Source organism: Apteryx mantelli, chromosome 18 (assembly GCF_036417845.1).
Source record: "Apteryx mantelli isolate bAptMan1 chromosome 18, bAptMan1.hap1, whole genome shotgun sequence".
NCBI classification, from domain to species: Eukaryota; Metazoa; Chordata; class Aves; order Apterygiformes; family Apterygidae; genus Apteryx; species Apteryx mantelli.
This window is the reverse complement of record NC_089995.1, coordinates 16492113-16518121: the sequence shown is the minus strand read 5'-3', so window position 1 is coordinate 16518121 and position 26009 is coordinate 16492113. Positions and strand designations below refer to the sequence as shown.

General features: G+C 37.5%; 2 protein-coding genes across 3 annotated transcripts in view; both read left to right on the top strand.

Moving 5' to 3' along the window:
* The window catches only part of DIDO1 (death inducer-obliterator 1), a 57603-nt gene extending 41790 nt beyond the window's left edge, over positions 1-15813 (top strand). For both annotated transcript variants that reach the window (XM_067307572.1, XM_067307571.1), the window contains 7 exons: positions 222-329; positions 949-1084; positions 1215-1749; positions 2636-2789; positions 3841-3930; positions 4618-4813; positions 12148-15813. In XM_067307572.1, the coding sequence (XP_067163673.1) occupies positions 222-329; positions 949-1084; positions 1215-1749; positions 2636-2789; positions 3841-3930; positions 4618-4813; positions 12148-15551 (4623 nt within the window). In that variant the 3' untranslated portion in view covers positions 15552-15813. The remainder of the gene's footprint in view (positions 1-221; positions 330-948; positions 1085-1214; positions 1750-2635; positions 2790-3840; positions 3931-4617; positions 4814-12147) is intronic.
* Positions 15814-20086: 4273 nt separating this feature from the next.
* On the top strand, positions 20087-26001 carry TCFL5 (transcription factor like 5). Its single transcript, XM_013953565.2, has 6 exons — positions 20087-20826; positions 21534-21720; positions 22849-23011; positions 23659-23902; positions 24322-24463; positions 24935-26001. The coding sequence occupies exons 1-6, from the start codon at positions 20090-20092 to the stop codon at positions 25052-25054; spliced, it is 1593 nt and encodes a 530-aa protein (XP_013809019.2). The 5' UTR covers positions 20087-20089; the 3' UTR covers positions 25055-26001.
* The last annotated feature ends 8 nt before the right edge of the window (positions 26002-26009 follow it).

Sequence of the window (26009 nt, the reverse complement as noted above, 5' to 3'; positions counted from 1 at the left end):
TTTCCAGTATATGAATTAAGGGTGAGTTTAACAACCCTTATCACTTCCCATATTATGTTTATACACCATTTTATTTCCAATCAAATACTAATCATTTTCAGTGACCAGACTCCTTCTCCACCACCAGCAAATATGGAGATAACGGATAACAAAGTGCACAATAGTACTATAAAATAAGTATATGGAATTTTTACCAAACTTTCTTATTTTCTTTCTCTCAGATGATAGAGTCAAGAAGTAAATCTCATGAAGTCAAGAAATCAGTTGTAAAACGGGAAAATATGCCAGATGTGAATATGGAAGATTCTCCACCAGTGTCTGATTCTGATGTAAGTATTAGGAATTGCTCGAGCATAAAGACATCAAGGGAGATAAATGGTAACTGGGACCTCATGTTTTTATCAGCAGTGCAGATTGTTTCAACAAACTGTAAGGTAACAGTAGGTGTGCTATGAACGTTTTCCTTTTAGTTTGAAGGAGCACAACAAACTAACAATGGGTATGTATTGCATATACTTCTAAAAAATCAGATGCTGTGTATTTATCAGGCCTTGTTCTCAATGTACAGAGAAAACTCTTGTTTCTGACTATTAGCTGACCTTTAGCTTTTTTTTCCACCTTTCTCTGAAACAGTAATATCATAATTCAGTGTGCTGGGGAAACATTTAATATGATAGTATCTGCTTCAGAACATAGTGGAATGAAAGGAGGACAAATGTTAATTAAGCACTCTTTATCTCATGTGCTATGCTTTTACCAATGACAAAGGAGAAAAAATGTTTCAGAATTTCATATTGTTTGTTAAAAATGTCTCTCAAAGGAGAAAGTGGTTTTGCAAGGCTTTTGTTCTAAAGAACCAAAGTTAATTAACAGTTTCCAAAGTATTTTATTATGGTTGAAATTAATGATCAACTAGAATGTTTTTCTTTTGTGTGTGTTCACTTCTAGGAGCAGCAAGAGTCAGCCCGAACTGCACCGAATTTAAACAGTGCTCCTTCTCTAGATGTTTTTAGCAGTATGTTGAAGGATACAACAAGTCAACATCGAGCCCATCTTTTTGACCTGAACTGCAAAATCTGTACAGGTATCTACAGTGCTGACTGTGCAAAGTAAAAGAATTGTTATGTTAAGGGCCTTGACTGTCTGTTTTTCTCTTCAACCTATTTCATCACTAAACCAAATAATAATCAAAAACATTTTAAATGAATTTATAGGTCAGATTTCAGCATCTGAAGATGAACTACCACCAAAGAAGCCAAAACTAGTGGCTCCTGTTAAAAAGGTGGAGTCAAAATCAAAACCAGAAGTTCAACCAAAGCATGAAAGTTCTACAGCAACAGCAGAGCCAGCCAAAGAGGCAGTCTCTGAAAACACAGTGGAACCTGAAGTTGGACCTGCAGCAGAAACCATTTCTCAGTCAAGCTTAGAAAGATCTTATGTTCCTGCAGCACAGGGCTATAACAATACAGATTCTTCTTTATCTGAAGAGGCCTCCTCTTTTCCTGCCACTTGCGTGGGAGGAGTTGTCACAACTGTAACAGTTTCTGGCAGAGACCCTAGGACGGCAATGAGCGGCTCCTCTGGTATTACAACTTCAGCACTGCGTCCTGCATCTGACAAAGTTTCCATGGGGGAAGCAAAACAGGAAATATCAAAACCAGTCATGACTGTCCCCAAATCAATATTAACAAAACCAACCTCCTCACCAGATCCAAGATACTTAGTGGTTCCTCAATCACCCAATATCAAGTGCGTATATTTAATAGTAAGCCAAAGTACTGAATCGTGCTTATCTTCAAAGTCTTTGTGTTGTTGTGTGTGTGTTTGTGTGTTCGTGTCCATCTGTCAGTCTGTCCCAAAAACAAAAGGCATTATCAACTTCATAGTTCAGGTAATCTCACTCAGATGTTTAATTTATCATCCTATTTTTTACCTTGTCTAGTTGTTAAAACTTCCATCGGAATATATTAACAGCAAAGATTCTACAATGTGCGTTAGCAGATATATAAACATAAAAGTATTTGACCTTAAAGTCTGTTTATATATTCATATATATGAGAGTATATGAGAGATCATGTAAAGGTATTCCAGATTTTCATCCTACATTAAAATACTGTTATATCTGACTTTATGAATATAAATCAAATTTAACCAATTGATAGCTTGAAAGGAAGTGGATTTCTTACATACTCTCTGTATATACAATAGGAAGAATAAATATTGCAGAGTATATGCTTATGAAACAGCAGTTAAAAGATTTTTGTTCATGTCATATCCTTTAACATGAGAATCTTTTCAGATGCATGTTTTTGACTCATTTAGTGGAAAGTATATAATTCAGATTAGTTTATTGTAGAGTCAGGATCACAATAGTTATGGTGTTAGCCTAATTTTGTAAAAAAAATCATATCTCTTAGCATCATCTTTGCCTTTCTGCACCTATAATTTTATTTTCAGTTGCTCCTTCCATTTTTCACTAATATGTAGTTAATGGAAAACACTGACAAGACATTTAGTAAAAATTCTCTTATTTACATGGTTAAAATACAGCGATTGATGAGTAGAAGGAGGGAAGAAGAAAAAAGAAGGGAGCATTCTGACTATATAACCTTTTCATTTTGGATTTGTTTTGCAGTGTTGCAGAGTCACGCTCACCTCAAGATGGAGATACTTCTCTCTTTCTCTCTCGTCTCAACACCATTTGGAAAGGATTTATCAACATGCAAAGTGTGGCCAAATTTGTCACTAAAGCATATCCTGTCTCTGGATGTTTTGAGTATCTTAGTGAGGTTAGAACTGATGTGTTTATATATTTAGAATAAATCTGTACTGCAGTTCCTGTTGCTGTAAAGGTTGTGGTCACTGTATATATTGCTGTATTGGAATTGTGACAGAGCTAAATGGCATCCCTTTAGTAATAAGAAAAGTACTTTTAAAAAAAATAGCCTTTTAAAAATTCCTCACAAATTTGTGAAGAATTGTTATGTCTTTTAATATGCCTATACATATGTTAGTATCTAACATGGAACAATAGCTATATTTCAGCTTCATTCTTTGAAAAGAGATCTTAAAACCAATATTTAAAAATAGATGTCGTAGAGCCAATATTTAAAAATAGTCTGCTCTCACACTAGATGGATCATTGATGTGATCTATTATAAAAGTTTGTGAGGCCATTCATTAAAAACAAATATTATTGTCCTTTTATTAAATTCAAAATAAAAACAGTTGGGTGACGGTATTTTGTGGGGAGTACATTCAAATAATCTGATAGTATAAAGGCATGTGCTAAAGCCGATAAGAGATTTTCTTTCTCTTTTCTCCTAAAAAGTACATTTCATGGGGCTGTGAAGTCAGGAAGTTTCAAACACTTGTTTTAGGACTTTAAATAGTAAGGTGGACGGTTCTTTATTGGTTTTGCTAAAATGGAATTCACTATCCTGTTGATGGGAAGCTAACTAGAATTCTTGTGGCTTGTAGTCATGGGTGCATAACTTCCTGATAAACTGGAAGTGTGGAGAAAATCTGTATTACAAATAATGGCTTTCCTATCAGAACAAAGCTAAGAAATGTATTTAGCTGATGGGTGTACAAAAGTACTCGCTGCTGTCTTTGTTTGGGGCTCCTTTCTTTGTTTTGTGTGTGCTATTACCCTTCCAGTAATTAATCACCTTGAAATTTGGAAATTCGCTGTCTGAATTAGAATAGTATGTATGAAAGCTTACTGAAATATAATGCTGCATTCTCCATTAGGCTACTGGGATGGGGCAATCTGCACTGCTTTTATACAGTAGTCTCTTTTGGCTTTTCTCATACTACCATGTAATACTTCTCGTTTAGGATTTACCAGATACAATTCATATTGGTGGTAGGATCTCACCGAAGACAGTCTGGGATTATGTTGGCAAACTCAAATCTTCGCTTTCTAAGGTATTCACTTAAAATCCTTTGCAACACCTAGCAGAAAAATACAGCAATATAAAATGACAACTTTTTGTAATATAAATGAATAAACAGCAAATATTGTCAGAGACGATACCTAGAGAACCTCTGACACCACTTATTCCTTTAAAATTTTTGATTTATTGAAGAAACGTGTTTGTTCATTGAGCTGCTGATCATCTTGATCTCTTCCCTGTATAATGGCTTAGTCTAATAATTATTTATTCAGTTCTAATAATTGAACATAATTTATTTATTCAGTACTGAAAATTAAATCCAAGTTTTAAAAATAGGAAATTACCATTAAGTGTATGAATAGATTTTACTATTTCAAACACTTTAAAAGTGAAAAAAGGAAGCACACTGTGCAGATATAATCATGAAACTAAGGATTTTCCATTTCTTTCATATTAATTCAAACATTCAGAGCCTCAAGATGTATAGTTTGATATAAGATACACATGTGTATTTCTGAAATTGACGAACCTAATTCTGTTATAGAATTACAGATTGAACAATATTCTCTTAAACCTAAAATATTGCTTTGAAAACATAGTTGGAGTGGTAAACGTACAATTTATAGAGTGACACCCCCGCCCCGGGAACTTGCCAGCTGCCATTTTATTTGCTGGGGCGTTACAGGTTGAATTTTTCCACTTTGCTTTTGTATTCCAGGAATTATGTTTGATTCGTTTCCATCCTGCAACAGAAGAAGAAGAAGTTGCCTATATCTCTCTCTACTCCTATTTTAGCAGTCGTGGTCGTTTTGGGGTTGTAGCTAATAACAACAGACATGTCAAGGACCTCTACCTGATCCCACTGAGTGCTAAGGACCCAATTCCTTCCAAACTCTTGCCCTTTGAGGGACCAGGTAAGCACAAAACAGGGGAGGTTGAATGGTAGGTAAAATCATGGAAAAGAATCAATCAGAGATAAATTATTGTTGAATGTTTAATGTAAGTATTTTTGAAAAAATGATTTTATGTGAAAAACATTTTAAAAATATGTAAATAGGGAATAATTGCAAAAGTTAACTCTGTGTCAAGATAAAATTGTCCAAAACCCTACAAGCTATGCACTGTAGTGTAAAGCAAGCAGGAAGTCCTTTCTTTAGCCAGCAAAGGAGTGGATATCTATGAGGACAAAGGTAAAAATGATACTGATTTCCCTACATTATCATTATGCCAGGTATGATGCCATGTGTGCAAATATGCTTGCACAAAGTGTTTGAAATGTTATGCTCTATTGGAGCAAACTAGCCAAAGCACTGACTTCTGAAAATTGGTTTATTTAAAATAAATAAAATCCATATTCCATTGGGTCAGTAGGTGGCAGAAAGTAGTTGGTATAGGTGGATTATATTACAATCTTACAGTCTTAATAAAATTACCTATAGTAGTGATTGACTTGAGTTTGCTCCATGGGTGTGCTTGAACATGGTGACAGAAGAATTGAGAGTGAATTCAGCCATCAAACACACCTTTCTGCTACAGAATTTGAGGTCATCTCCATCTGCAGGTGGAGGAGGGATATATATTCTTAGTTTCCAAATAAGTGTCTGTTTTTGTTTTTATATATATAAAGTAAAAGGCTAAGAAGCTGAAGAACTATAGGTTACAATGAAGGCAATACTTCATTGTCATAGTGATGATTTGCAAAATATTTAAAAGTGGGTACAAAAGAGCAAATATGCAATGAGCTGACCTTCCTGAGAAGCTAACTGACCTCTGCTCCTCAACACAAGTCCAGGATGAAATTCAATAAAGCAGTCTCAGAGCTTCTATTCAGAAGTAACAAAGTATTCTGTCTGGGCCAGGTTTTGGTGTATTAGTACTATATGACTTTAAAAATAACACTGACAAACTATATACCATTAATAAAATGCCCTTCTTTCCTGCACGAGACTGCGAAGAATACTTGCTCTGCATCCTCAGACTCAAGAGTATATGAGAAAAATCTTGTTTCTCTTACCTGTCCTTGAACAATACATAGTCTAGATCATTGTTTCTTGGCTATGGCTAAAAAGGTGGGATCATTGCTTTAAGTATGCTCATGTGGGCTCTGTAACTGCTGAATCTGAGCCCCTCATACTCTTTAATAGTTATTCTTGAAAGGTAGGCAAAAACTGCTATTTCCATTTCATGGCCGAAAAATTAAAAAAACTAAGCGCAGAATGCTTTTGGCATAGGGACGTAGGCATTGTCTTAGCTCCCAGGCTAGCTTTTCCAGGCAGAACAAAGAAATACATTCCTTTCTGAACAGTGACACACAAGAATAGGATTGGCCATTGAATCAGCGGTAAAAATCTGCACTCTTTTGCTGTGTTGTTAAATAACATGCCTTAGGGAGGCATTTACATAATCTTTGCCTACTCACATTCCTGTTGAAAACCTCGGCCGTGTTTAGCATTGTAAGTTTCCTTCTATGTTTCCTTTTCTTTTTCCATGATAAGTTTCAATTTAAATGAAACTTTTATCTTAAATTAGAGTGTTGGCAAATATGGACAAGCTCTACTAAGTATTAGTATAGAAACTTCTAATGTCAGCTTGGTCTTACTGAGTTTAACTTGGAAAAAATTTTCAAGACTGGAGGGGATTATTCAGAAAAAACATAGGTGTCATTTGCAGCCTTATTCATGAAGGCAAATTTTATGAGTCAGTTTTCAAATTGAAATGCACATCTGTAGGCAAAATGGATTAAAGGATAGCAATAGATAGAAGGTTCCAAAGGCAGAGAGGCCATATGTTTTAAAAGATTAATAGAAGACCCACTCAGACTTCTGTCATCAATTCACACTTGGAAGCTTTCGTCAGAGTATTTACTTTGTAGTTGTGCTAAATGGCATTCATATTTTAAAACCAGGATGCAGTATAAGGCGGAAAAAAGAGTCAGGTAAGCTGCTTTTCTGTTTGTGTGTATGCATTAAAACCACAGCATAAAAGACATGTAATCCATACTTTTAAATGCTATCTGATGGAATTTACTGCTCTTTCTTACGTAATCAATAAAAAATATTTTACAGAAAGTGGTCATTGTCTCCTTAAATTTAATTGTGTACCTTCAAATAGAGTTTAGCAAGAACGCAAAAAGCATTATACTAGATAGTGAAAGGTGTTTTGATAAATATGACTGGACGGGGGTGGGAGGGAGGGACAACAAACCCTGTCACTCTGTAAGCCCTAGTTAGAAGGTATTCCAGCTGTATCAAGCAGTTCCATCAGGCAAATATGATTTATGAATTTCTCCTGTTTTCTGATGGGCTGGATTTGGAACGCAACTGAGGACTTCTGAACTGCTATAGCACCTAGAAGCTCTACAAAAAACTTGCACATTGGTGTTTTTAAAATAGAGGAAATGGAAGGATTCCACATTTATACTTACAGCATCTGAGATTATTATTACTATACCAGCAGGCTTCTGTGGTGTTTTTTGTAATAGCTTACTGTATGTGAATTTACTTGTCTTGAGTATTTCATGTACACATGTAATGTGTTATCCAGCACTTTCATCTGAACATCTCAAAGCAGTTTGTAAAAGATAGTGTAATCAGCCTTAATTACCAATGGGAAGAACGCAAATAAGAGTGATTTATTGAAAGATTTAGTGGCAAAGTTGGAAAAATATATAGTTTAAGTTTAATAGAACAGTCATGTATCAGCAAAAGATGTTCCACAAGCATTGATATATCTCTTTTGGTAGCCTACAATAGTGAGTATGTTTTTCTTAACGTATGAAGGCATGAAATCTCTTCATGCTATTTAGAATACTCTTAAAAATTGCAGCAAGTGGAACAAAACAAGTGTAGCTACTCTGTACTGAATTAGGCTTCTTCATCTCACCAGATATTATTATGAAAAATGGCAAAAGTAGAAGACCATGGCATAAGAACCATATTTTTTCTCTGCCAAACAATTCCTTTCAGCAAATGTATCTTAATGTACAGCAGTGTTACAGTGCTGGACATGATGTACATCCCTAAATTAAAATACCATTGACTGATACTTGAATGATAGTTTTCAGTTGCTGATTGGGACAAGTATTTAAACAGTTTTGATAATGATTAAAGAGTAGCTTGTTTTGATCTCTTTAAGTTGAAAAATATATACCATAGTCAGGTATGCTGGGTTTATTCCCCAGGTTGTGCCATCAGTGTACAGAAATTAGGCCTCTATCTTAAACAGTACGGGGAATTTGTTACCAGTTGTTGATGGTAAGGAATGAAGATGTGGGTATTACATGTGGAAATACAGTAAAATCGATTTAATGAAAAATGTATTTAAGGGTAAGAAAAACATATTCAGCAAACACTAATATTTAGTTTATCCATTTTTTCATGGCTTTAGTTTTATAGAATGTAACTCAATAAAACCAGCAGCTGGCCTTCAAATTACAACAGGATAACTGTTTTATAAATAATTTAGCACTGACTGCTGACTCTGCTGACACAGCTTGCAGCACTTTTAAAATGCTTCCTTGTGAAAGCCAGTCATCAAGCAGTAGTTGGAGACTGCAGCCAACATTTCCGTTCTTACTACCTAAAGTTAGGCAGTTAACCTACTTAGGAATATGGAAATGGAATAGGACTGTCCTTTGAAATGCCAGTCTAGCTGTATGTTTTCATTCAAAAGAAGCTATCAGTGCCCTGCACTTAGTGTTTCATCACTTTGGATTGAGAGGTTGAGTATGAATTTAGTGAGGATGCCTCTTTAGCTGCAGGTTATGAAAACTATTGTAGACGATCACGAACTTTTTCAAGAGATATGTTTTTGAAGAAAATTCACACAAGTAAACTTAGAAGCAAGGTTAGGTATAAATTCTAATATTTGTATAAAGTTACAGTATCAAAATATACAATTTTAATGGATTTGTTCCATGATGACCAAATTCTAGACAGATTAAATTATAATTAATGTTACTAACTCACTACTGGAGTTTCTTGTCTTGGAAGTGTGTTAAAATTTTACCTTCTTTTAATTAGCGACTTGCTCTGTTTCTGACAGGGATTCAAAACTAATTTTTCAGTAACTGCTGTTCATTAGATATCCTGTCTGATAGATATTTTGGAAACTGTTTCAGTTATTCAGCATTTGAGATTCATGTGACTAGTCGCATTAATCACATGTCACTATCTCTGCTTACAAGTAGATAACCAAAATGTTAAAGACAGAAGAACAGCAAATGCCTACTAGGAGTTTTTGGATGAACACAAATTTGTGACATACGCTGCATTTGTCAACACTGGCCAAATGGGCATTCATTATTCACATACTGATAAAGGAAAAAAATATAAAACAAATTCACACACACAGTGAGCCATATGTAACTATTACAGTCTCAGTAGACTCAATTTGTGAATAAATTATTTTCCTAATTAACTTGCCTTACTTTTGGACTATGCATTAATGGTATATGTTAATATCATTTCATTTGAGGTAGTAAATTATAATTAGCAGAACTGCTAGAATTGCTTTTAAGCAGTGGGTGCAAGTGAGTTTATATTTGGAGGATTTATGCAATTCTTTCCCCATAATTTTAGATTCACTGAAAATAATTACTTCTTTAGTTCCTGTCCTGCCTACTTTGATCCTACCTCAGCATCCATACTCCTCCTATGGGTGCAAATTTATGTATGTGGTGGACTATTTAGAACAGCCTGTCCAACCACAGAATTAGGTAAAACTAAAAACACTGAAATCGTGAAATAATTCGAATTGTAGAATTCCACTTTGGAACTAGAATGCATTCTACAAAGTAACTGTCTTCCAAAAACTCTCACTTAAATTTCATTATTCTTGTTTCTCCATATACTTGCAATGAAAACCATTTCCAACAGGAAATCTCTCAAGCAAATATTTTAGATTAGGCTCAGAATTTCCATTATAATTTTGTCTGACCTTTTGAAAAGACCATTTCAAGTGACTAACCAGATTTTGCTGGTCTATTCATTAAGTGCTTAAAACAGATTCACTGTACTATTTCCAGTTACCTTCAGAAGTACACAGAATTTTAGAGGAGGGTTTGTTTCCCCTTAGTTGCCAAGAGATCTCATAAGACTTTCAAGTTAACTCATTTTCTTTGAAAAATTACCATCTTTGTCTTATTATCTATAATTTGCTATTTGGAAAACAAGGTTTATATGGGATAAGATTTGAACATAAGAAATGGAAGAACTGATGATTTTATATATTTGGTCATTCTGTGAACAAAAGTTACTGCTTAATGAAATAGGTAGTAAGTATTGAAGGGAAATACTAAAAACATAAAACAGCTGTGATTTGGGACTGTTGTTTTAATAAATGGTAAATAATTCCTGCAGTTATAGGCTCTCATTAAAGATGAACTCTACTTAATTGGTTCTCCTCTTTGGGCTTTCCCTGGGGGTTAACTGAGCCAAGTTTTCATCTTATTCATATGTAGGTTATAACTGAACTTAGCTTAAGCTGTAATAGTGACAGTATCCTCTCACTGAGAAAGCTTCACATTTAACTTAAAAATATGCTAAATGCTTCTACTGATTTCTCAGTGTAAAGTTAGTAACCAAAAGAAATTAGAAAAGGTGAAGTTTATTAAACCAAATTAGGGAAACAGCTGACAATTTTCTCATTAGATGGCAAATCTAAGAATCCCCTTACAATTTCTTGTAGTTATCAGCAAAGTAATATATCCGTAAATGTGATTCGCTAATGGAATATATATGCTACTATGGGGTTTAGTTTTGTTTTGCTGGTATCAAGAAGTTTTTAGTGCTAATAATTAGATATCTTAAAATTGCTCCTTAATGGTAGTTGGTTTGTTTAATAATGAAGATATACATAAATGAGCATATTATACTTGTAAAACCCTCACTTACAGGATTATGAATAGAAGAAACAGTGTAGATTTCAGAATCATTGCCTTGCCATTTAAACACAGGGAATATTTATGTTACTTTACATGTTGTTTATGTTTCTATATTACTGCTTCCTAGCTGGATGCAAATAATGAGGTCCCCCTAAATGAGGACCTTTTAAAAGTCACTAAATCCAGAAGTTAAAAAAACCCTCTCTTTATAAAGAAATTCTGCATTTCACACCGTTTATAAATGGATTTCTTCCCCTGCCCTTTGTTTTTGACATGATTATCTTCCACACTTACCAGTGGGAATTGTGCACATGAGGAAGAAATACAATACCCTGAAACAGACCTACAGCCCTTTGAAGGTTATTTTTCCTCGTACCAGAAACTTTCCCATCGTTTTTAGATATACTTCTCCAAGGATTCGAGTCTGAAACTTTCACGAAGGAGTAATTCTATACAGTGTTTCTTATTTATAAAAAGGCCTTACAGCATCATGTTTAAGACTGAATCCTACAACAGGGGGTTAAAAGTCACCTTTCCCTCTGTATGCCACTTCCATACTGAACTAACCCTTTTCTTGAAGAGAAAGCAAATGCACCCGGATTTCCTTTCCCCATATGCTGAACTCGTATCTCTTTAAGCTCTTATTTGCTTGTTTGGTATGTTAGGTGAGTCACCAGTTTCCCTGCTTCTTACTTTTTAAAAAATGTCTAATGTCTTAATGTCTAGCTGGGGAAAAAAAAAAATCAGTGTGTTACAAGTTTTAATACTGTTCCCAAACACATTTTGTTTGGGACTATCTTTGTAGCATTTACAGTTATTTGACTAATTTAGAGATAGGCAAAGTATGTATAGACCTGTATAAATGTCAACATAGTCTTACAGCACAAATTATAATAGAAATATAGTTCTAAAGTTTAGCAAAGCTATATGCTTTATTTGCAACAGAGAAGTGATTTTTTTCCCCCAAATAGTATTAGATGGATGTTTCAGTGTTTTTTTTATTATTATTATTTTTATTTTTGGTTCTTAAATTTTGATGTAGCCCTATAGAAAGTTAGATTGCCTCCCCAGGTTTTCTCACTTTTTAATATCTCTGTGTATACCACATATTTGCAGACTATTTGAAAGTTAAGATAGGATTTTTCTGAGGGAGGGAAATGAGAAGGATGTAATAATACAAAAAATAGAATATATATACATATGTTTATGGATTAATGAAAATTGCCAATAGGTTACCTAATGCAATTTAGAAAGATTGTTATCTTTATGATTTTGGTAGCTGCCATTGTATAAAATAAGGAGTTTCTACTGAAAGCATAAATAAAAAATATTTTTTACACATACAATCTTTGTGTTCCCTTTCAGGTCTTGAGTCATCTCGTCCAAATTTAATTCTTGGATTAGTTATCTGTCAGAAAGGGAAACGTCCTGCTATGGTCATGGAGACAGAAAAGATAGAGGAAAAGCGAAGCAGAATTCAAACACAAGAGGAAACTGAAACATCGCTGTTCTCTAAAGGGCCACTGTCTTCTTTACAAGAAAAGAAAACTCCAAAATACACACTTTATTACGGAGATTCGACTGTAAGTACAACACCACCTGGATCTCCTCCACCTCCACCTCCCCTTCCCATTCCAGAAACCCCAGCAGTTACATCTTCAGTATTAAAAATACTATCCTCGATTAAAACTGGAACCACAACTACTGGGACACCACCAGCTTCAACTACTGCTTCTGCAAGTGTAACTGCTACGAATTCTTCTTCCTCAAAAACTGCCACACCTCTTGAACACATCCTACAGACGCTTTTTGGAAAAAAGAAATCTTTTGAGCCTCTTGCTAAAGATTCTGAAACTGTCCAGTCTTCAAATCAGGAAGCTCAAGTTGCTGTTGATGAAGGAATGTCAGCTGTTCCTCTGTTAGATCCCATTGTACAACAGTTTGGACAGATGTCAAAAGACAGAGCTATAGAAGAGGAGGAGGACGACAGACCATATGATCCTGAAGAAGAATATGATCCGGAGAAAGCTTTTGAAACACAGACTGGTGAAAGTGAGAAACTATATGATGTGCAAAAGCCGTGTAATACAGCAGAACTAGAAGATGAGGCCTATGATCCAGAAGATGAAACTATCTTGGAAGAAGCAAAAGTTACTGTTGATGATTTACCTAATAAAATGTACACAGACACTAAAAGCAATTCTTCAGAAACATCTGCTTCATATGTGGCTGACATATCCACAACCTCATCCTTGGTAGAACAGCAAAAAATGTTGGAAGAATTAAACAAACAAATAGAAGAACAGAAAAGACAACTAGAGGAACAAGAAGAAGCTCTCAGACAACAAAGAGCAGCTGTTGGTGTTTCAATGGCACATTTTTCAGTGTCTGATGCTTTAATGTCACCACCACCACTAAAACCTTCCCTAACAAAGACCGAATTATTCCATCAGGACCAGCAAACTACACAAAAAGTAGATATACCTTCATCTTTAAATCAGCAAGCACAAGTTTTAAACCAGGGCTGTGACCCAAGACAAAACAGAGATCCTCGGCAAGCTAGAAGAATGGCAACAGAGACTAATGACAATATTGATTCTCGAATAAAGCCACAGTTGGTACAGAATGAGATATCCACAAGAGAAATTCCTCCAGCAAGTTTCCCAAATGCTTTGCAGACTCCACTTGGTAAGGAAGATAAAACTTTAATTTCTACTACTCAGTCAGGTTATAGTGGTGATAATTGGGTTTCAAGTGAAAAAGCTTCTCCAGCGTCTCAGAAAGAGGCATCTAACAGCAAATTTGAAAACACTGCTCAAGTTAATTTGGAAAATGTGAGTCAGACAGCTTCTGGAGAACCTTCTATATCCAAACCTTTACGTAAAGTACTGCTTCCGACACCTCCGAGTACATCTTTTCAGCCTAATTTCTCCACATCAAATGACAGTCAGTCTTTGCAAGATATGCATAAAGTATCATGGTCAAATGAATCAAAGGAAGTAATAGGAAGGGATTCTTTTTCAAATACAGTATTTACTTCTCAGGAAAAGGCAACCAGTCACTTTGAACCAGAGAGGGGTCTTTCATCAGTGCAATATGAAGAACAAAGAAACCCTCAATCTCATCAATTTGTAGAACAAACTGAATCTGCAGCTGTTCAAAGTGAGGGAGAAAGAGGATCTCTCCCACAGCACTTTGAAGAAAACAGAGTTGGGCCTCCATTTTCTTTGTCTGGGCAGAAAGGAGGGCCTCCACCACCACTGATGCTCAATGCACCTCATGGACCTAATTTTAGAGGACCAGCACCACAGTTCTCAGAAGAGCATGGTTCTCCAAATAACGATGGGCAAAGAGGACCACCACCTGGCAGATTTGGAGGTCAAAAGGGACCCATTCCTTCCTTATTTTCTACACAGCATGGACCACCATCTCTTTTTGGTGAGAACAGGGGCCCCTCCCCTTCTTATCATGGTGTTCCAAGAGGAATGTCACCATCTCAGTTTGAAGATCATAGGGAACCTCACATGGAACAAAGGGAATTCCCAGATTCCCAATATAATGAAATGATTAGGCCTCCAGGACAATTTGAGGGACCAGAGCCCCCTCAGTTTATGGGAAATAGAGGACCTTCGCCTTTTCCTTTTGGAGGTCAAAGACGACCACCACCAGCTCAGTTTAAAGGACAGAGAGGAGGCCCTCAATTTGGAGGGCCAAGAGGCCCACCCCCTAGTCATTTTGGGGGACCAAGAGGGCCTCACCCAAATCAGTTTGAAGGGCAAAGAGGTCCAGCTACAAATCATATACCAGGCCCAAGGGGACTTTTGCCACAGCCATTTGAGGAACGGAGAGGGAGTCCACCACCCAGATTTGCTAACCAGAGAGGTCCAGCGCCACTTCAGTTTGGAGGACCAAGAGGAGCCACACCTGCAATGTTTCCAGAACAAAATGAGCCTCCCCCTTCTAGATTTCACTTCCAAGGTCAGTCATCACAAGGTATGAAGCCAACCCCAAGACCACTCCTGGACCTTCCAAGTCATCCACCACCACACAGAAAAGAGATGTGGGAGGAAGCTGGACCATCTGCATCTCTTTCCAATATGTCTGGACAAGGACCTGAGTCAGAAGCACAGTGGTCAGCATCTGATTTCCGAGAAGGCAAAAATCTTGAGTTTAGAGGCCAGACATTTGAAGGGAGACAGAGAGAGAGATATGAGGGAGGAAATAAAGACAAGGTTTTAGATCAGTCAGAGCCTCAGCAAGCAGATAATCGACAAGGTAGATCCTTTGAGGAGAGACGAAGAGATCGAGAACATGGCAGACCTTGGGAAAGGGACCGCGGGAGAAACTGGAATAGAGACAGGGAAAGGGACTGGGAGAGACATAGAGACAAAGAATGGGATAAAAACAGAGACAGAAACCAAAACAAAGATAGGGAAAAAGATTCAGAGCGAGCTAAAGAATGGGAAAGAAACAGAGACCGAGAGAGAGCAAGAACCAGAGAGAGAGAATCCTACAGAAGACGTGATAGAGACAGATCAAGAAGCAGAGACAGAGATCGCGACAGAGATAAAGACAGGGATCGGGATCGAAGCAAGGAAAAAGAAAGAGATCGAGAGAGAGATCGAGACCGTGAAAGAGAAAGAGGTAAAGATCGCAAGGATCGGAGTAAAAGTAGGGAAACCGGTAAAGAGATGAAGCCAGAAACACAGAAGGAAGTTCAAAAAACAACAACAGAAGCAGAAGCTCCATCTTCCACTAATCAGTCATAAAAATACTTCAAAGTTATTTTCCATAAAGAATTTACAACATTAAATAACAAGAACTGACTCAAGGTCTTTTGTATATACTGTATATTCTCGCCTTTACAGAAATGCTGTTGTAATACTAGCCTTACAAAATGTACTGACAAATTAGCAGTCTTTGAACAACTGTGAATGAAAATGTTCAAATAGAGAAAAGGCAAGAACATACTGGACTTTCACTTGCTGCATTTTGTGCATAATGCTTTTCTTATAAAAATTCACAGCGTTATCCGTTCTGAAATTTTGTTTTTTCTACTTACATCTTTATCTTAAAATTTCCATTTACAATACAGAAATGGAAAAAGTCTAAGAAGAGCATATTGCTTTTTAAGATTATAAAGTTATGTTTTCCAGTAACTTGAATTGTAATTTTATAAGAGAATTTAATCAAGACCTTAGGAGCCATACCTTTACATCTCATTTGTGTGATATTTTGGTGTCAAAGTTGTTCCTACAGCACACACTTTATAAAAGGAGTCCAATATTGCTGTCTTGTTTATTTTACAATGGATGGGTCATGTGTATTTAGGAAGAGGCTGCAGAAGAACAGTGTTATTAATTATTTGTAACTGATGGAGGATTTGAAAATGGAATGTTATAAGCTTAAAGTGCACTATCTTCCTTTTTATATACAGGTATTTTTTGTTTTGGAATCCATCTGTTAAGTGTACAACCAAGAAACAAGTCCTACTTAGTTTTTTCATGAGGCTGAGGAGTTTTAAATGTTGCATTTTTACAAAACTATAATTAAAGAGCATATAAAAGTAGCACCTTTATAACCAGCAACTTTTAAAAACATCAGACATTTATTGGCAAAGAGTTAAAGACCATAAATGAATTAATGTATCAAAGGAAAGAAAAATAAGATGGTTAAAATAGGCCATCAAATCTCTAACTTTGGTTTGGTTATTATCTGATTTAGTTGGATCATTTTTGTTTTGTTCTTGCAGAATGTTGCCAGAAACTTAAGAAATTTCTCCATTTTCTTGTATTTTACAATCTAAAGGCGTTTTGCTCCTGAAAAAAAAGTGTCACTGTTTTTTGTCAGACCCTACTTATGCTTATGGTGTATATAAAACTGTCCACTGAAAAAGGTGTAACTGTATAAAGCTTGAAAAAGTGGTAATGCTAAATGTGATTCAAGAGGGGAAGTTTTCACTGTGAAATACAGTACATTGCTACTTTTCATGTATTCTTCAAGAACATAATTCTAAAGTCTGAAATAAAGAAAACCCTGCTAATTTATTTGACCATGTAAATTAACAGTTGGGTAAATATTTTGTTATTTTTATAAAATAGTTTTGCAAATGTAAAATTAGATTCCTATAAGCATTTGCGTCTTGAAGTCTACATTACAAGTAGCATTTATGCCATGGATATCACTACAGATTTTACAGTTTATATTGGTGCATCTTTGAAGTCCTTACACATCAAGGATTTGCTGGTTGAAATGATGGTCTGTATCCCGAACTTGTCAACAAAACATTAAAATGCAGAGAGGTGGTATTAAATACAAACATCTACTATGGTGTAAGATTTTTTTTTAAAATGAGATGTTTCTAATTTAAAGACATACATAAAAGTATGCAAAAATCAAGTGTGTTTGTTTAGGTTTACTTGATAGAAATTTCTGTAAATTGTATTTTATATGGCAAAATATATTACTGTACATTAAAATATGGGACTTCACAGGTTTTTGTTACTGTAAGTAGAATAAACATCTACAGAGAACTGTTGTTTTTTTCTTACATTTGTACCTGTATATTATTTTCTAAATATCGTTGTTACTCCTCAACAAGTCAGAGAGGAGTTACCACAAGAAAGTGATGGTACACAGGTTTCATTTCCTAATTGTTTAAGGAAAGATGATGTTTTGAGAACATTGCTACCAACTGTTATTTACTTGTAGGTGTTTGAAAAGCATATGAAAACGTGTCCTTGTGATTTTTCTCTCAGTCCTAAAACACAGCCTAATTTATTCCAAAGTTTTTTATTTGAATTACAAAATTTGTCATTTGCAGACTTCACACCAAAAGATATAAAGGAAAGCATAATTATTAATTCATTCAGTTTGTTTTTGAGGTTTAGAAAGAGCAAATTCACATCATTTATAAATCACTTGATTTTTCATTGTTGTGAAAGTAGATGTGCGACTCTGTTTCTCTTTTGCATCTTCTAGGAAACATTCCATTACCACTATCAGTTTTGGGAATCTGTTCACAGATCTAGGAACAATAAATGCATTCTCCCACAGATCTAATAGCAGAAAATTCAACTGCATGCAGACAGACACTATACTATATACACAAATACTGCTGTTGTATTTCTTAACCACGGCTTTATATAATTTATGAGCTGGACTTGGATTTTGCAGCAAGGTTGCTATGTTCTGCACTGGACATCAAAATCTAGACTGAAAGGAGCGTAACAATTTAACTCTATTCACAGAAATTAAAAATGGTACTGAATTATTATTATTATTATTATTATTATTATTATTATTCATTGCTATAAAGGGAAAATAAAGAATTCTATAGCTTTATTCAAACTTTTGATTAGCATGAAGTAACTATTTTGACCTTTGTGTATACTTAGCTAAATTAGCTTTCCAAAGTGTATTTTGCTAAATTCTTATGTAAACGCCTCTGAAATGTCTAGAACAATACAAAGAATAGTGTATCTACAAAGGACTATAATATACAAAATTTATACATACTAAAGGAGGCTGTGCTGAACAGTAAGAGGAGGGGAAAAGTGTATATCAAGTCCAACATGCACAAAACTGCTTTTAACATTTCTGCTTTTGTTTCTTGAGGAAAGTCACAAATGTAACTTTCAGACTTTGGCTATACCTCATGTGATATGGACAGTTCAGCATGGAGAATACTGGCATATTTTACCTTTATTGAATGCTCACCTCATTAAAGGAACAAGGTCAAAAAAACTGATTTTCAAACTTTCTGAAGGGAATGAAGATTTCAGAAAGTTTTTTTTTTTTTGGTTTGTTCCTTTTAAGAGCTGAAACATTATTTTTGTGCCTTGTTTCTGTCTTGTTTGTATAATCTGGCTCCCATACTAGGCATCTGTTTTTAATACTGAAAAGCACAACCACGAGCAGATACACAATAGAGACAGAATGTACAAACAAGCTGCTCGCAGGCATTAGATGCTTGTCACGTGCGGATGCATTCAGATTGCGTCTGCGAGTGAAACCTGCGATCAAGAAAACGAGCTTTTTTTACATGCTGGTAAACTACTGAAGTGTTTATTGTAAAGTTAGATGATTAAATTACAGCAAATCCAGGGCAATGGGTTCTTACGCTACCCCCATTGTACCTGTGTACAGGACATCATTGGAAAAACTCCTCTGCTTCAGAGCAGAATTCTTGCTGGAAATAAAGCAGGGAGACAAGTATATCCTGGAACAAGGAAACAAAGCAGAGGTGTTACATTTAAAGCAACGTGACTTTTTTTCCTCCTCTTACGATTTCCCCTCCTAACCTCCCTTATACTGTGCTACCACCCACCGGTGCCAACTAGAGAGTACTGAGCAGTAGCTCAGGTCCAGGAAAGAGGAATGATGGAGGGAGGATCAATCACCCTCCAAGATCTCCGAGTCCTAACAGAGCTGGTTTTGGGGGGGGTTTGCAACCCTCGAAATGACTCCGACCACCGCCCTGGCAAAGCAACACGCCTCGTGCTCCTGAACAGCTGGGCCTGCTGAGCTCTACTGCCCCACTCCTAAAATAACCTCGAGTACATAACGCTTCGTCTCGCAGGCAAAAGCGGGACTCAAATTGGTAAGCCCTGCGTTAGCGGGAAAAAAAAAAAACCCGCTGTGGCCCGTGTGTGACGGCGAGGCTTTGCCCAGGGCCGCGGCGGCGCCACGCGTGACGCAGCCTCCTCTCTTCGGCGCAGGGCGCTTGGCGCATGCGCGCGGCGGTCACGTGGGCGCGGCGGGCGGCGGTTGCGCCCGGCGGCCTCGCGGCGGTTGGGGGAGGTGGCGGCGGCGGCGGCGCGCGCGCCCCGGCCCCGCTCCCGCTGCCCCCCGCCTGCCCCGCGAGAGCCGCCCCCGTTTGGCCGCTGCCCGGCGGCGGGGCGAGGCGAGTGGAGGGAGTCGCCTCCCCTCCCCCCCCCTCCCTCCCTCCCCTCCTCCCCGCAGCGCCGGGGCGCGCTGAGGGAAGCGGCCGTCATCCCGCGGGCGGCGCCCCGCGGCTCCCCTCAGCCCTCCCGGCGCGAGGGCGCCCGGGGGAGCCCGGAGGGAGTCGGGACCCGCCGCGGAGGCCTGGCGGCGGCAGGTGATCGCCACTCCGGTCTCTGGCGAGCAGCCGCCGCCGGCGGGCGAGGATTTCGCCGGCGCTCGGAGGGCCCGCGCGTGTGTGGAGGGGGGAGACGTGCCGGCGGCACGTTTTTTTGTTTTTTAATGGATGTTAGAGAGAATTTTTACAGGTTTTACGGCTTACTGTTGAAAGATACGTTGCCAACTGATTAGGACTGCTTTAGTTATGTCAGGATCAGCGCCAGAGGAAGCTCAGACCTCAGTCCCTCAAAGCACAACTGGTGCTCCCGACCCCGCTCCGGCTGCTGCTGGACCTGGAGGCTCAAGTGACGCCTCCTTTGGTGAGCAAAACCTCAGCTTCACCACCACGGACCTCAGCCTGGTGGAGATGACGGAAATAGAGTACACCCAGCTCCAGCACATACTTTATTCCCATATGGAGGCACAAGCTAGCGAAGGTGAAGTGGAAGCTAGGCTCAACTCTGCTCTCTTCTCCGCTGGTAATTCGGCAGACACCCCTCTGCACCAGGCCTCACTGAACGCCAGTCAAGACGGGTGTTCGTCCAACAGCGCTGGGAACCAGTCACTTTACCCAGTGCTCTGTCAGTCAGGATTACCTTCTGACAGCGGTTTGCTAAGTTCAACCCCCTGCGTGGGCCCTATTGACTTTCAGGAGCTCAGAATGATGTTACTTAGTGAGTCCAATCTCCCTTCCAACCAAACAGATAAAACACCTAACAGTAGCTCTGTAGAAGTCCCAGGACACAGTTTAGTAAGAGTTAAACACAGTGACAATGTTGTTGGGACGAATAAAGAGAATGTACTTGCTGATGGTTCAGCGCTGGCGCCGGAGTCTAGAGCTAAGTCTGCGGTCAGAGTTCGACTGGAAGACAGATTCAACAGCATCCAGGCAGAAAACCCCAGATGTCAAGAACCCCAGGAATCGGGAGTAACTCTTAACAAGTGTGTTGGAATTGATTTTAGCTTATATTGTTAAGCTACGTATTTTCATATAGCTCAAAATCGACTTGCTGAGTTAAAGCTATGAGTGGTACTGTTTTTCATATGCAAAATGAGGAGTTGGGCTTTTTAAACTGTGCCAGTAAAACACAGCTACAGCTCTGTTAACCTCAGATTAGGCCTATCTGTACATTGCATAAATAAAAATAGTTACAAAATAGATACAAAATGAATTCTTTTACAACTTTATTTTTGATAACAATGAGCAGTGTAAATAAAGGTGAGAGAAGAACATTGTCTAGTTTTAACATGTTACTTGCTAAAAGCAAGGTGGATTTTAGATCATAACAAAGTATGAGAAATAATTGATTAATGATGCAGTCTGGAGGCCTGACTATGGGAAAACCTTCTTGCAAAACTCCTGTTTTAGAATCTGGCCCTGTAACTGTGTTAGTGTGCTGACAACACATTTTACTGGAGTATAAAGCAGAAATGTTACTGCACAGAATACTTCCCTCAGCTGATCTCTTTTTGTCACCGAAGTAGGTGCTAGCCGATAATGATTTTTTGTATTTATAGTAAATGAAAGTGGTTTCTTGATGATAGTTACTAGAAGTGTGCATACCTGTAAATTTTTCTGCCCTCATTTTCAAGTAGTCAGTCTTGCATGTGTGTGTGTGTGTATTTTTTTTTATTTATTTTTTTTTAAGTTTAGTAACATTGATCCGGCAGCCGTCAGAACTGATGGGTGTTCCTCTCCACCAGCATCAGAATAAGTGTGCTACACTAGTGAAAAATAAGGCTGCAGCTGCAACTACTGCTTTACAGTTCACATATCCATTATTTACTATGAATGCGCGTTCTACTACTGGCAGTGCTAATCCTTCACAAACCCAGGTAGGTAATATATTTCCTCTGCTAGTTATACTGTTGCAGTGGGTAAACAGCGGAAGATTGGCGCGGAGATGGGAGCAGGCTGACTGATCAATGATTCCAGCTGCAAAACACTTGGTGTGCAGAATCCATGCGGGACAGCAGGTCGCCACCCTTAGACTTGCGCCACACAGGCGTCAGTCTGCCCTCGCGTGCTCCTAAAGAGTTATCGCTTCCCTTGTTATCTGTGGCGCGTGCGCAGTACCCCATATTGTAGCCTATTAGTTTGCCTTAAACCCATGCCCCCCATAACCGTGCCGTGGGCCGATGCTCTGCAGCGCCTGGAACAGCCCAGTCGCTTCCCCGCAGGGTTCCTGGGGTTCCCCTTGCAGTTCGGGGATTTCAAGGTAATAAACATCTAATGACCTTGCTCCAGAGCGGTGTCTTCTACCTCTGCATATTCCAAGCGTCAGCGCTGTTAACAACCATGCTAATTTCAAATGCTGACAATGTTAACTTACACCTTTTAGGTGTAATATAGTTGTAGAGGTTTGTGTTAGAATGTTTGCATGCTTTTTGGTTTTTGATTGGTTTGAATAGGCATGATAAGAACCATTTACAATGTAATTTGTTTATTCTTATGTTAATCTTTAAGACCATCAAAAGTACTTATTCTAACCAGTTGTGTGGCAGTTATGTCATCTGTAATAATGTACATCCAGGTAACATGATCAGTAGGCCTTTAGATGTCTTACTAGGAAGGTATCTTTTTTCTTGAGTTTGTGTGTGTATGATGACCTTCATCTGCACAAGACAAGAAGGAAATGCTTAGCAAGGACAATTTTCCAGTTCCTTTTTTTCTAACTCATTTTGATGAAAAAGATTTTTTTTTTTTTCCCTACTCACAATAACCTGTGCAGTAAGAATACTAGCATGGCGCTCAGGAAATGCCAGAGGTATAACAACAAAATTCAGCAGTCTGTTAAAATCCCATGATTGTGATGCAGAAGTAACTGGCATTTGTTCTGATACAACACATTGAATCATGGACCTAAAACTTAAGAAGTTCACCTAAAGATATCAAAATAGTCTCTTCTTTATGTGTGCATATATATAAAATCCTCTAAGTATTTTCTTTTTTGTTTTTCACAGACCTCTGGAACATCATGCACTATTTTGGAAGCTGCCAAACATCAAGACCTTGGGTTACCTAGAACGTTCTCTTTCTGTTATCATCAGGAAATTGAATCCACGAAACAGACAGTAGGTGCTAGGAATAAAGCTTTGCCTGAGCAAGTTTGGATTAAAGTTGGAGGTAAACCATTTAGCTTCTTTTCACTTAGCTTTCTGTGGCCTTCATTTTCAAATCTACATTTTTTTTCTGAATTTGTGTGTTTTCTACAACAAATATGATTTTACTGACTTGTATGAGATGTGGTCACTATGTCTGAGACACACCGTAGGCAATATCGACTAGATTTCTCAAGAAGATGTTCAACACAAAATTTTAGCTGTACTTTCAAAATTGTTAAGCACTGCTAGCTTGAAATGAGAAAACCTGAGGCTGCAAAGTACCTTAGAAAATCTGGGCCTTGTCTAAGTAACTGGATTCTGTCTACACTTTTTGACCCAAAGGTTGGTATAGCAGATCCAGCTGATACCAAACTTGAGCACATTTAAAGAACTTTCTCAAAAGTTAATTAAAGGCAGGCATTATCTCAATAAGTTCCCCAAGAAAACAGAAGCTAGGTGGATTTTCAAGCAGAAAGCAGTGCATTAGGGCTTCCTAAGGACATATGTTGCTGTAAGAGTCAATCTAGGATGGAAATAAAGCTTCAAAGGTTATTCCACATAAATAAAATGGCAAAAAATAAATTTTAAGTGATCAATATTTGATCAGAATTGCAACAATAATAGAAGGGTTATAAATAAGGTTCTTCTTTTCCTCTTTGTTTTGCAAAGAAGACGCCTTATGCAAGCAAGCAATAAATAAGAGAAGTCGCAGCCGAATAAGCCCACTGGATACAAATGTAGATCGAAAACCTCTTAGTGAAATTCAAAATATGCGTGATAGCCAAAGTACTGCATCTGCACAGGGTCCTTGGCAGTCAGCCCAGTCAAATTCAAGTATACAGATACAAGGTGGGACACAGGAAGGAATCTCCCAGCGAAGGGAAAGGCATAACCGCATGGAGAGAGACAGAAGGTAATTTCTATGTGGAGCTGCAGTGCAAAGATTTTGAAGGCTAAAATACTAATACTGTAATACTACCATCATTATCCAGAGTAAAAGGTAAATTTGACATATTTTGTTTTACTTATAAGAAAAAGCAGTTCAGGGGATGAAGTGTGAAATGTTTGTTAGAGGGGAAAAAAATGGATGGTGGGCTTTTTTGTTATTTTTTACTCTGTGAGAAAAAGGGGAGATAATTCAAAACAGTTAACAAATCTATAAAGATAACTTGCATATAATATGGCTAACACACAAACATCAAGTTTGTAGCTAATAAAAGATAAAGTCCCCCAAAGGCCATAACTGGTAGCACGTGTGAGTAGTCTTTTTTTTCTTCTTCTTTTTTCTTTCTTCTCTCCCATCTGGATGATAACCTTTATATTTTTCTGTAGGCGCAGAATCCGGATTTGTTGTGATGAACTGAATCTTCTGGTTCCGTTCTGTACTGCTGACACTGATAAGGCAACAACTTTACAATGGACAACTGCATTTCTGAAGTATATTCATGAAAGGCATGGAGACTCTCTGAAAAAGGTTTTAAATCTAACTTCATTTTTGTTCTTGATAAAAATGTGAAATATTTTAAATCCATCAGAACATAGCTAAAAGCATGTGCAAGGCTTTTGCTGGATGCTATATACTTTATAAAGGACCAATATAACATTGAACATTCCTTTAAGAAAAATTTTTTTTAATTCACATGTACATACCCTCACAATCTCAAAGCCTGCGAGTAGTAAAGGGCTACATGCCCTATAAGCAGCTCCCATGCTACCACATCTGTAGTTGCAGCCCAAGAGTAATTCGGGCTCGGCTAATTACCTTAAGAGAGTGGCTGGTGCGTGTATGGAAAACCTGCTTGTGGAGCTACTTGGGTGGCCCCGTCACTTCCTGTTAGAGGTGTAGTGTGGGTTTCCATTTCACTAGTGTCTTGAAAAACACTATCTATCTAGCTTGTGTAAGTATCTGCATTAAACATAATCATTTTTGTATTTTGATTTTTAGGAATTTGAGACTGTGTTCTGTGGTAAAACAGGCAGGAGACTAAAAATAGCAAGATCAGACTCATTTGTAGCACGTCCAGTGCAGGAAAACACGCACGGCTACGGAGATCAAGTAGTCTGAACTGACCACCTTGAATTGCTTGAGAAGTACGGATAACTAACAAGGGTCCGGTCTGCCTTCTTTTTTTCCGTGTTTATGTGCTGGGCTTCATCTCATGTGATTAATTTGATAGGCTCCAGGACTGTCTTCCAAAATACAATGTGTAGAAATACATAAATAGAGCATTAATAAAAACATTCTTTATTCAAAATGGAAATGAAAATTAACTACCAACAGTACCAATCAGTTCTCCGATAAAGGGGCTTAGGGACCAGAGGCAGCAAGAAAATGTCACAACACCTACTGCGTGTTTTCCCCCTTCAGTTAGCAAACATCCACTCTTTTTCTGTTTATGGTTCTGCATTGTGCTTTTCTTTTTTCTTTTTTTTCTTTTAAACATGGCATTGTACAGTTAGGAATTGTTGTAGAATATCAACCGGTGTTTTAATGACTAGATGCAAATACATTCTTTAAGTGTAAAAAGAAATTAAAGGTACCATTAGAATGCCCATTTTTTTCCATTAAAAGTTATATTAGTTAATTGAATAAGTGCATAGTTTCTAAATTGTACTGATATTATGAAGTTCACATTTGCCATGCATATTTTAACACATTTCCCCCCAAGAGTAATACAATGCTGTTAGCATTGTTTTTAAAGTACAGTACTATTTTTAATGTTTATCACACAACTGCCCAACAGTTTCTTGTATTGTTACTTTAGTCCAAAAGTGGCATATTGTAAACAGTAGATTATTTAAATGCACAAACTATTTTCATGTTTAAAGATTAATATGGCTCCATTGTTCATAAACTTCAGCATTTAGGACAGAAATAGAATAGTTTGTGAACTGAGAGTGGCTTTATTAATTTTTTTTTTAAATAGATGATGCTAACAGGTTTTAAAGTACAAAAATGTCTCCAAAATAAATACTGTTTTAAATCACGGATATTCACAATTTTGCAGCAATTTATTTCC

What these genes read in the sequence shown, in the direction of transcription:
- TCFL5 (XM_013953565.2), top strand. Translation starts at nt 20,090, where the DNA reads ATGTCAGGATCAGCGCCAGAGGAAGCTCAGACCTCAGTCCCTCAAAGC. An exon ending in TCGGGAGTAACTCTTAACAA is followed by an intron (nt 20,827 to 21,533) that starts GTGTGTTGGAAT and finishes TTTTTTTTTAAG; the next exon opens with TTTAGTAACATTGATCCGGC. An exon ending in CGCATGGAGAGAGACAGAAG is followed by an intron (nt 23,903 to 24,321) that starts GTAATTTCTATG and finishes ATTTTTCTGTAG; the next exon opens with GCGCAGAATCCGGATTTGTT.